The 12,323-nt window shown below is 35.5% G+C and overlaps 1 protein-coding gene across 1 annotated transcript; it reads right to left on the bottom strand.

Moving 5' to 3' along the window:
• Window positions 1-1,027: 1,027 nt before the first annotated feature.
• LOC126787933 (uncharacterized) lies at window positions 1,028-2,770 on the bottom strand. Its single transcript, XM_050513858.1, has 2 exons — window positions 2,565-2,770; window positions 1,028-2,391 (listed from the first exon to the last, which is right to left on the bottom strand). The coding sequence occupies exons 1-2, from the start codon at window positions 2,619-2,621 to the stop codon at window positions 1,657-1,659; spliced, it is 792 nt and encodes a 263-aa protein (XP_050369815.1). The 5' UTR covers window positions 2,622-2,770; the 3' UTR covers window positions 1,028-1,656.
• Window positions 2,771-12,323: the final 9,553 nt, after the last annotated feature.

Below are 12,323 nucleotides of genomic sequence, written 5' to 3' on the forward strand. Positions count from 1 at the left end.
AAAGATCGTCCAAATGGTTCTCAGGCGTTGATGTATGTGTACGTACACGGAAACTTAAACAACCTATATGGATTGATATCATGTTGAGGATTTTTTTCTTCTCTTATTATCAAACACACCGATGTAAATTTTCTACAAACAAGTTCATCATCATAATATGTAGGTCACATCAATGATGTAGAACGGAAAGCCTATGAAGTTGTTTCGAAGTTGGTTGATGACTCGGAAGATTGAACCAACACTCGAAATAGTTAGAATCCAACCAGTTTCGATTTCATTTTTTCACCCATGTGCACGTATAGTAAAGTTGGCTCTCCTAACCTGTCATTTTGTCTTGATACTATTTGGATCTAGGTAAACAAGAATTAGTAAAAGTTGGACCAAGCTCAATTTTTCATAATTCACCCGCTTAAGGATTAGAGTATCAATGTCTATAAGAACGTTGAAAGAATAATGTTATCAGAAAATTCCAAGATACTCTGATATTTCCTCATTCAGATTGGTGTTGACGCGATTTACTTCTCCCTTGAATTCACCTTGAGGATTTCTACTAACATAGAACCGCTTCAGGGTAATTCTTCTTATTTCGCATCTCAAATTCGCCTTGAGGGGATTTCTTTTCATTAAAATTCACTCGAGGCGAATCTCGCTTCACTCGAATCAGCCTTGAGATGTTTTTAACCTCGAGATTATCATCCCGAACAGAATGCTCTGCCTCTCTATCAGGCCATTTCTTAACTGCAAACCGTTTATCACAATTTTACACCCCTCCATATTCCATAATGTATGTCTCTCCGTGAATAATAACACTACTTGACTTCAAAGTTCAAACTTTAAGCAGTTTAAAAATGGGCTAATAATGCATATTTTCATACCCCCAATCTCTCATTGCAGATGAACTACGGGACTCGAAAGTCAACTTGCATCACCTAAAATTGGCAAGTTGGATTAACCTGCAATAAATTTCTCAACTTTTGAGAGATAAAGGTTTAAGCTTAAACCAAGAATAAACAAGGAAGTGGGGGCAGATTGTAGAAAGAGGCTTTATTAGTTAATTAGATTTAGAATTAAACTAGAGAATAGGGGAGTTAAACAAATGATGCTTCCCTCATATATTTATAGATACAATCATACATCACACACTAGTAGCAGATCCTGATTCTGATCTTGGGGTTCCACCCATACCGACAAGCAGAGCTCTCTTTGAACTTTTATGGTTGCCGGCCACCCCCAACCCCATCTTCTTCTAACCTTCAACAACTCCACACCTATAATCCTAATGTTTGATGTGATCTATATCTCAACACCACTCACTCATACAAACAGAATGGAACTCTTACTGAACTAGTATCAGAGTTACATTTTAGTTCCCACAATACAATATGAAAAAATCAGGTCCCTCTTTCACAACATGTAAAATGTGAAAGGTAATACAAAAAAGAGACAAATTAAACCCCCCAAGCAAAATCTCTGGCATAGAAGACTAAAAACAACCTCTCTTTCTAGATCAAACCTTCCTTCTGTACAAAATGCTAGATCAGTCACATACCCCACTCGATATCTCATCCTCACTAACCCTTTAGTTGTATGAAATTGTAGTTATAGATATAAAAGCTATGAAATCAGGGGATTAATCTGAGGCTGCTCTAGTAGTAGTCAGTGGTGGACTACTCTTTGGTACTTGGTCTCTGAGCTAGGGGAATCAGAGCCTTCACAAAGAGCCCTCTTCCTGTTGCAGCCATTAATACTAAGTAAGGAGTCTTGGTGGAGGAGCAGTGGCTTTGGCAGTGGTATTGGTGGTGAAGTAATAGTGACTGGTGGGATCTCAAAGGATTCAAGAGGAGGAGGTGGGTGTCTCCATTGGGGGAGTGGTCCAGCCAAAAGAAGGGTCTGGAGCAATGGACCAGCATTCCTTACTGCCTGTAAAAGCTTGCCCTTTTCCGGCAATGGCTTGTCAGGCACTAATTTTCCAATATGGTTCTGTAGAGATGATGATGGTGGTGGTAATGGAACCTGGGTTGGTGGAATAGGGTCAAGTACTGGTGAAGACACAATGCTCTCTTCACAATCTGAGGAAGAAAAGCCTCCACCATTGTTGGAGTCAATCCCTCCTCTTCTGGGATCATCTTCTATGCTTGAAATCCCGGACAGAGGAGCTGTGTGGTTTTGTTGTTGATGCTGCTGCTGCTGCTGTTGTTGGAGGAGTTTCTCAAGAAAGAGTCTTCGGCATTTGTCTTGAGCTTCTTCTTTTTCTCTGACAGCATTGCTGAGCAGATCTTTGAGGTGGTTCAGTTGCTCATCTCTCTTTCTCAGCTCCTCTTGTGCTGCAACTCTTGTTTGTTCCAGCTCCAGAGTTGCATACAAAAGGGAATGCCTCAGCTCTTCCATGCTCTGTATCATAAAGCATATCAGCACATAATATCAACAAACCCAGAAAGAAAGTAATGAACTTTATGAATAAGAATGAGATCATTATCTCAAATTGGAGCAAATAGAAGCACCCAAGTAGAAACAAAGCTCCCATGAAGGTGTATGTGCATGAAGTTATGAAGTGAATTGCTTACCTTTCCCTGGCAGTAATATGCCCAGCTGCTAAGTAAAGGGTTGCATTGGTTGTCCATAGAGTCTCAACTCTTGTGTGGAAATTGGAAGCAATGTGAGAAATTGAGAAAGAAAAGAAAGAAAGTAAGAAATGGAAGGGAAGGGAAAGTGAGAGGTTGGGGTTTTTGAGTGGTTCATGTAGGCCTTATAATAAGAAGGCTCCAAGTCACTGTTTTCTTCTGTTGTTTCTTCGTTGCTTTTTTTCTGCCTTGGACAAAAGCATAAAAGGCCAACTCACTCTCTCTCTCTCTCTCTCTCTCTGTTTGAGTGAGTCAGTCTTTTTTGTACTGTCTTAGACTGATGCCTGTGGCTCTGTATTGTACAGACAAGCACGGGGAATCGTAATTCAGCGTACAACGCGGGAGTGAGAAAACCAGAAATATGTGACATCTTTTTTTTTTTGAAGTAAAGATTGGAGCTTGAAATAGGAAAAAGAGGGGGATTAGACATGCTAGGCCGCCTCCTAGCTTGGGAGTGTGAAGTTATGAGCATCTCATTTCGATCTGATAGAGCGTTGGTTTAAAACGTCTATAATAAATCCTGTAAAATATCATCGTTAGTATAGAATAAGCAGGGATCGTTCTTTCCGTGGAATTGAAGGGAACTCTAAACTTTTAGTGTTAACAAATAATGGGGGGTTTGAGATTGATTATTAACTACTAAAATAAAACCTAAATTACTATTTACATGATCGATTTCTCTTTAACAAACTTAAACCAAATTTACCATTACACCACATAATTACAAGTTCGAACCTATCATGCATTCTAATTCTACCAATTACATACTTTTTAGACACCAATACAATTAGAGCCTTAGGGGGTCATCTAATCATGCAAGATTTCAATTAACATTTAGATTGACTTAGGGCCTAATCTAAATTTGCATGCAATCGAATTCAATAACACTTAGAGTAGAAATCAAACAAGATTACATTTAAGCACCAAATCTTTGTTGGAGACATGTTTCATGTGTGGCGTCACCCACCATGGTTTCACATGCAAATTTCCAGAATTTTTACCACTTTTAATCAACACAAACCGAACCTACTTAGGGCATGATTCGATTTGTGTCAATATGGTTGATGAATCTAGCACTCAAACACAATCTTAGGGATTGCATCCAACCGCTAAATTCATATGCACATATCTGAAAATTATCTAAAAATATGAGAAAGATGATTAGAACACAACAATAGAAATACAAACTCATTAATTATAAGAACATAGATTCGGCATAGTCTTAAAAAAATATCAAATACAATCTGAAAATTTAAAACAAATACAAAACCAATATTTCCACATAAACAACAACTTACAATCTTCATAGACAAAGAATTGTAGATTAACACAAATAGACGAAGCCATGGAGATGAGTTGCGAGAATCACACGTTGTAGGAACCTTGGAGGTGTGTCTTCAATGGTGAAACTCGGTGGAGATGATGATGGTTTTGGGGTGGACGGCTTGGCTAATTTGTGAGGGAAGTTTATGGTGGTGTTTTGGTAGAGTTTTGGCTCTTGAATGCTAATGAGAAGTCATCCTATTTGAGAGGTGAAGCCATGTATATATAGAGGAAAGATGGAGGGTTTGAAATTGATTCTTTCTTCCTATAAACATGCCATGTTTTAATCCATAAAACATGGAAAGTTTTATTCCCTAAAACATGCCATGCTTTAATCCATAAAACATGTCATGTTTTATTTCCTAAAACATGCCATGTTTTATGCCTTTAATGATAATCTTCTATTTAATTGTTGCATGACTTGGCTCCATCTTTTTTTATTTAATTATCTCTTCAATCCAATCTGAAAATAAGAAAATAATATCATAATTAAGAGATAATTAGTTTCAAAACCTAACAAGGATTCCTAGTCAAACTAGGACTCTAAACCAATTATGCGTTTTAACTCATGTAAGCACAAAAATGCATCCAATACCGCTCAAGACTCTTACTACGACTCAATGACTAAATAGTACAACAATAAGGGCTAAGCAAAGTACAAATTGAGGTAAAAATATGTTAAAAACGTCGCACAAAGTGCTCCTATCACGATCTTGTATTGTTTTGCAATGACGCTTGAATAGTGTAGAGGTTGGTCCGAACTTGGAGCAACGGTGATGAAGTGATGATTATATATATTTTTCATTTAGATTTGATTTTATATTCTTGGGTCACTTTCATGTATTGGAAGTTTTAACTAGTAATGGGATGGGATTCAAACAATGAACCGGTTTGTTCATTGAATTAGATTAAGGATTTTTTGTTTCAATAAAGGTCGCTCTCAACTTCTTATTTTGTATTAAATTCGATATTAAGTTGGTGATTCTTCAATTAATTCACAGCAAAACCTTAATACAGTTGTTTTGATGAAATGAAAAAAAATAAAAACATGTTCTTGAAAACGGTGATTTTCAACGTTGATCTTAAAAAAAAAACAACGTGCATCAAACTTCTACTTAGATCTGGAGTACTCCATATTTTGCACTGTAGATTTGTCTTTCAGTTTGGAGGTTTGAAATTAGCACGAGTCCTCTCTTTGAACTTTTGGTTTGATCTATCCGAGTTATTTAGATGGTGGCGTGGTGGCGTCTTCATTCTAGTAGTCTGTTGCAACTTCTACATTATGCGTTGCTCTTTTTCGTTTTGCACGAGTTATCCTTAAATTTAGTAGTTCGAGCTAAATGTTGTTCATTCGCCTAATATGACTATGCCTTTTGTATATCTTGTTGGCGTAAATTTATATAATTACAAAATGATTCAATCGCGGTTAGTTGCAAGTTCTCTTATAAAAAAATAACTTAAAAACTGAAAATGTTGCACGTGGGCTGCCTTGAAATTTTTCCGTATTATCTTTTGGTATCCTTAAATTCTCCAAATGATCTTTGAATGCTTGCATTGATTTATCCTTTCTTACCATATATATGCTTCTGAATTCTACAGAAAATGAACACAAAAGAAGAAAGTATAGGATCCTTCTTCCCACGCTCCAAATTGTTTATTGGCTAATGCTCCATACGTGGAAGCTTATGATTGTCTGAAGGCCATAAAGTCTAGACTTTCATTATGAGATATTTGTCTGAACAGTGTCGACAAAAATACTAATCTTTGGTTACAGTTTGGTTCATATATGTGTTTTTTACATTTTCCATATTAATATCAAGTCGCCTCACTGTTAAGATAAAAATATTGAAGTCGTCTTGAAGCCAATATTAGGTAGGACTCTTTAACTTTTACTTAGAAATTCGAGAGAATTGTTGTTTTTATGGAATTAAAAACTAGCTTTCATGTTAAAATAAAATATTTGAGGTCGTCTCTTGCTTCATCTATTTTCATTTGTCCGTGGAATACTTTCTACTTGCTCTCCAACTCAACTGTTGAGACTAATATTAGAGAACGAACAATATTAGTTTACAACTACACACTAATCTTAGAAAAGTATAATGATAAACTAATAAGACATGTCTACTTGACTTTTATCTAAATGTTCATTTAAGTTCCATATAGGAGACTTCCATTGAAAGTATAGGGCTCCATTGGGTTTTTAAATTAGTTGTAACACAAACATTTGACATTGATATTCATCAGAAATCCACTTGTATCTGTATAATCTCAGTGAGAAGAGATGAGGAAGGATCAATCTAGTATATATGCTTTATTTGACGAACCCCTAAGTTTGTATACATGGTTTGAATGATTAACCTGCGAGTTGATCGCTTAGATCTTGACCAAGGTTTCCCAATCGCAATCACCCATGTGCATAGCGAAGATGGTGAGCCCTAAACATTCATAGGCTTATAAATTTCTCATATATTCCTAACTTGTCTCCGATGGTGGTGGTATGTTTAGTTTGATCATAGGACAAGGACTCATCGTGAGGAGCTTTCATAAGGTCAGAAAAAGGAGCTGGTAACCAAACTTTCCCACCAAAATTTGGCATTTGCCCAAAGAAAAAGGCAAATTAAAGGACCCATTTTGCACGATGTAAAGTCCTTGAAGCGAAAGATCGGAGGTTTCCATTTTGACTCATTCAAGACTTGCATGGAAAAAGAAAATTACAGTAAACACAAAAACGGGACACATGTTACATATATTACTTGGAGCCCTGAAGTCGTCATATTCCATTATGAAAATTTGAGTTTTTGTGAAAATTTTGAGTTGGAGAATTTGCAATCGAGACAGTGAATTGATTTAATTTGAGTTTTTGTGAAAATTTTGAGTTGGAGAATTTGCAATCGAGACAGTGAATTGATTTATCGGTGGGGAATGTGAAAATAAAACTGCCACTCCGATCTGTTACCATGTGTTCCTGGAGTAAACCGTAGCCTCTTTGCTATTGTCCTACAAAGCTATTAGTCTATCACACTAGACAAACATGAGTTAGGAAACCTGCTGGTGTTACCGGACTATTCCACTTCGATGTTTAAGTCAGCAAATAGGTTTGGTCTTATCAAAATAGTAAATAGGTCAGAGTCACGTTACTTTCCTCCGAAGGTATTTGTGGAAAATATCTTTTGGGCTATCCTCGATGTGGAACTGATGCTCTTTTGATATATTGCTTTCTACCCTTGTTCCCAACGTCGCCATACCGTGCATGTCTATCCTTCGGCCCATATCATGAACGAGGTCGACAATGGACCACGGTGTGTTGCAGTTGGGCCGTTGAGCGGACCCAAATGGCCCAGTAGAGGTTCTATTGCTACTGTCAACACCATGCAAATTATATATCTATTGTACCTATGTCATTGTTGATAAATCGTGAATTAAAACGTTTATAATAAACTCTGAAAAACATCATCGTTAGTAGAGAATAAGCATGGATCGTTCAGTCCGGGGAATTGAAGGGAACTCTAAACTTTTAGTGTTAACAAATAATGTGGGGTTTGAGATTGATTATTAACTACTAAAATAAATCATAAATTACTATTTACATGATCGACTTCTCTTTAACAAACTTAAACCAAATTTATCATTACACCACATAATCACAAGTTCGAACCTATCATGCATTCTAATTCGACCAATTACATACTTTTTAGACACCAATACAATTAGAGCCTTAGGGGATCATCTAATCATGCAAGATTTCAATTAACATTTAGATTGACTTATGGCCTAATCTAAATTTGCATGCAATCGAATTCAATACCACTTAGAGTAGAAATCAAACAAGATTAATTTAAGCACCAAATCTTTGTTGGAGATATGTTTCATGTATGGCGTCACCCACCATGGTTTCACATGCAAATTTCCAGAATGTTTTCCACTTTAATTAACACAAACCGAACCTACTTAGGGCTTGATTCGATTTATGTCAATATGGTTGATGAATCTAGCACTCAAACACAATCTTAGGGATTGCATCCAAGCACTAAATTCATATGCACATATCTGAAAATTATCTAAAAGTATGAGAAAGATGATTTGAACACAACAATATAAATACAAACTCAATAATTATAGAAAACCATCAATTCAGCAAAGAACCAAAAATTCAATAGATTAATCTGAAAATTTCGATTCTTAATAAAAAATAATAATCTCACACAAACATCATACTGCAATCTTCATAGACAAAGTATTGTAGAAAATAAAAAACTAACAAAGCCATGAAGATGAGTTGCGAGAATCACACGTTGTAGGAACCTTATAGGTGTGTCTTCAATGGTAATTTATGTGGAGATGGAATTGGTATATGGGGAGAACGACTTGTTGTTTTGGTGGAGAATGTTTGAGGTAGTATTTTGGTAAAGGTTTAGCTCTTGAAATGCAAAGGAGAATTGATATTATTTGAGAGGTGAAGCCATGTATATATAGAGGAAAAATGGAGGGTAGACACGGTTTGAACTTGCCTCTTTCTTCCAATTAAATGTCATACTTTAATCCCTTAAATCATGTCATACTTTATTCCATAAATCATGTCATGTTTTATTCGTTTAATGATCATATTCTAGCTTTTAGGTTGCATATGCATGACTCCATCTCTCTTCTTTTCACTTAATTAATATTCACATTTATTTCTTCATTCTTCTTCCCATGGCAAGGATTTCATTTCTTAATTCTCTCCACTTTAGGCACTCTCATCCTCCATGCTTTAATCCCTTGAATCATGTCATGCTTTATTTCCTTAATGATCATTTTCTATTCAATTGTTGGATGATTTGCTCTCTCTTCTTTTCTCACGGCTCATCCTCCATGTTCTCCTTAATTATATATTCTATTTAATTGTTGCATGACTTCCTCTTGTTCCACTCTATTATTATCTCTTAAATCCAATTAGAACAAGTAAATTAGTAGAATAGGAAAGTTCAATTAGGAAAATTACAGAATAATAATTTCAGTTCAAGTAGGACTTTCCCAAATTGTATGTTTCCTAGTCTAACAAGGATTCCTAGTGCAAGAAGGATTATCAAAATATCGCAAATGCGACCAAAACGTAGAAATGAAGACTCCTAATCCAACTAGGTTTCCTAGTCCCACAAGAATTCCTACTAAATTAGGACTCTAGACCAATTCTGCGTTTTTAACTCATGTAAGCACAAAAAATCTAATACCGCCCAAGACTCTTACTGCAACTCAATGACTCAATTGTACAACAATAAGGGCTAAGCAAAGTACAAATGAAGATAAAAGCATGTTAAGAACGTCGCACAAAGTGCTTATATCAATTGTGTTGTATCACATAGTTGTGATATAATGTGATTTATCATCAACTTCGATCGGTTATGCCGAGGACGAGTTGAGGGAGCCACCCAACAATGATCCACCATATGAAACTAGAAGCCACCAGCAGTAAGCAGTTTTCGGCCAACGGATGCTATCCGAACACATACCATTGTTTGAGAAACTTGACTAATCACTAATGTAGCGAAGACAATAATATATAGCAAAGATAGGCTGATCGACAACTTAATCTGATAAACAAGATCAAAGCAACTTAATACACCGACAACCTAGCCAAGATCAAGAAAACAGAACACAGTCGTCTTCACAGAGTTCAAATGAAGTAGCATGATGAATTAGCAAAAGAAAATCGAGGATAACACAGCGCCCAAGGCAAGTTCTTCGGTAGTTTTATTATGTTCGATTTTTAGCGAATTATCTTCGATTTAATATAGTTAATCGAACATTTTCTTAAATGCTTGTTTAAAATTTCGATAAAGGAGGAGAAAAATTCCATAGGAATAACTCAAGATTAAAAAAGAATATAGGGCGCCAAATCTTTACGTCCCATCTGCGATGCCATTATCTTTGGCATTATGTTTTAGTCGCACATATGTACGTACGATGCCCTAGGAAGATGCATTTTTAAGCATCAAACCCAACTAAAAGACCATGAACACCTTAACCTTTCAAGGTTATATGTTTAGAATTAAGTTTTAAATCCATGAAACCCTAGAATAAAGAAAGAGTGTCAAGCCACAAAACTTGAGTGTTGTTTCACTATGTCTCTCATGCAGGCATGTTATGAAATAATGATAACAATGATAGACATGTCATAATAGTAATACTTAATGCTGATTAGTGAATATAATATGAGAGCTAAATATTCCTAGTTGCTAATGCAGATATCTTTTGAGAAAGTCTTCCTCTCATACAAAAAGAGGAGACAAGAATTATTAGTAGCATATTACTTTCACCAACATAAACATGCATTAGACAATAATCAATCAATATATATATATATATATTAATACTCAAAACAAATATATGAATCAATATAGTAATACATTATTGATGCATAGCGAGTGAGAGAGTATATATGATTTCCAACACAACTTTTTGGTGGGATCCATCCCAGATTTTACAGTTCGGACCCACATTATCTTATTTGCAGTGCCTTGTAAATCAAACAAACAAGCATTATCTTGAACCAATTTAAGGATATGATCTGGTTGGCAATATGGAGAGCACAATTGTAATGTTTATATACTAGTGACTGCTAATGAGTTTGAACCCTTACTAACTGCAGTATATGCTTGCAATTTCAAAACCAGAAGGCCACAGCAGGTAGTGGATGAGCTTCCCATGCATTCAGTTTGAATTAGAATCTAAGCTACCATTTGCACTTTTGCAGCACATATACTTGTTGGACAAAATTTATATTCGATCATCATCATTAGTTATATTAATGCAAATCGTAGTGGATAAGAACATCTAACTCGCATGCATTATTCCCACCATTGTATCAGATTGTCGATCAATCTAGTACCCCCCACCATCCATTACTGTATACTAACATAACAATATGGAAAATATAGTTTGAAAATGAAGGACAAACTATGTCTGATGGCGAGGTTCGATTCCGTTTTAACCTAGCGTACGTTTAGTTTCAGATTTACCGATGAGTATTCTAACTAGTATGCATGCCCTGCATATGAGTTCATAACATTAAACTCTTACAGATATATCAGATATACATAAAGAACAAAGCTTGTCTCTTTTGAAAGCAGTATTTCTGTTAGCAGGTAAGCAGCTAACTATGAAATCTGGTTAATATATATATATATAGAATCACAGAATCATAGTATTATTAGTATACAAGATCATAAAATGAATCATAGTACGTGATTCTAAAGCTTCAAGCAACCAAAGTAAAGAAGGCATTCTAAAAGAAGTAACGAATTTCTTTTTAGACAGTTGAGGGAATTACGTTTTTGTTAAAAAGTAAAAACAAGGATACTCTGAAAAAAATATATACCTTGTTAGAAAATAGAAACTGATCATCTTTTGACCCTTCACTATACTCAGACAAACAAAAATATATGTACGTAGCTAGAGAAGTTACCAGAGAATCAGATTTCATCTCAGAACACCTCAGACCAGTGTCATCAAATCAAACTAAATTTCTTTCATTGAGAATTAACGTAAGCAAAGATTAGACAATCTCATATTGCAAGCAATATACTGGAAGGGTTACATCAAGATCGAAAAACCTGGATTCAGTTAGATCTATAATTCAAGTCACACTCTTACACAAAGTCAGCTTAAGTTACCAGAAGTGGGGTCTTCGCGGCTAATACCTGTCGGATGGAGCCCTAGAAAATTATGGATGCCAACTTTGTTTAAGCGCGTGGGTCAGTTAATATAAAAGAGGGGTTTAAGTATTACAAATTATGAAGGATCATATATATCTAGCGTAGCATATATAGCTAGGCTACTATATATCTTCTCCTTTTAGTCTTTAGGTTGGTCGTCAATTCCATCCCAAATCATATCATTTTTTTTTCGCAGATCTTTGAAATCCCAAGCGGTCGCTATGCAAAAGTTAAAGAACTTCAACTAAGTTCTTATTATACATTATGTGCCTCATATTCCATTTATATAAGATTGATTAGGACTATAGAGTACATAGTTTAATAGTCTTTTTTTTTTCTCGATCAGGTTAAAGTGTAAAACGGAAAGTTCTCTCAGGAGTATAGATCGAGAACACTTGATAGTTGATATGACATATACTATTTGTAAAAACCTTAGTCAAGATTGAATGCGTAATAATACGGACTTGTTTGTATGGTATATCATATCTGGTAGCCCCAATGCCCCATGGCCCGAAGGATCATATAAGGCCAAGAATGCTAGAGGTGATATATTGCTCTTTTTTTTTTGCCGTTTTATCAACACATATAGTAGTTAATAAGTTGATAACTCTTTCATGTATTACTTGATGAGATCGATAATCCAATGCGAAATTGCTTCTAAGAGCTTATAATTGATGTTATAAGC

The sequence above is a fragment of the Argentina anserina genome, chromosome 3 (assembly GCF_933775445.1).
Source record: "Argentina anserina chromosome 3, drPotAnse1.1, whole genome shotgun sequence".
Taxonomy (NCBI): Eukaryota; Viridiplantae; Streptophyta; class Magnoliopsida; order Rosales; family Rosaceae; genus Argentina; species Argentina anserina.

Coding starts and splice junctions, on each gene's coding strand:
- LOC126787933 (XM_050513858.1), bottom strand. CDS start 2,621: ATGGACAACCAATGCAACCCTTTACTTAGCAGCTGGGCATATTACTGC. Junction 2,392..2,564: donor CATATTACTGCCAGGGAAAG/GTAAGCAATTCA, acceptor TTTATGATACAG/AGCATGGAAGAGCTGAGGCA.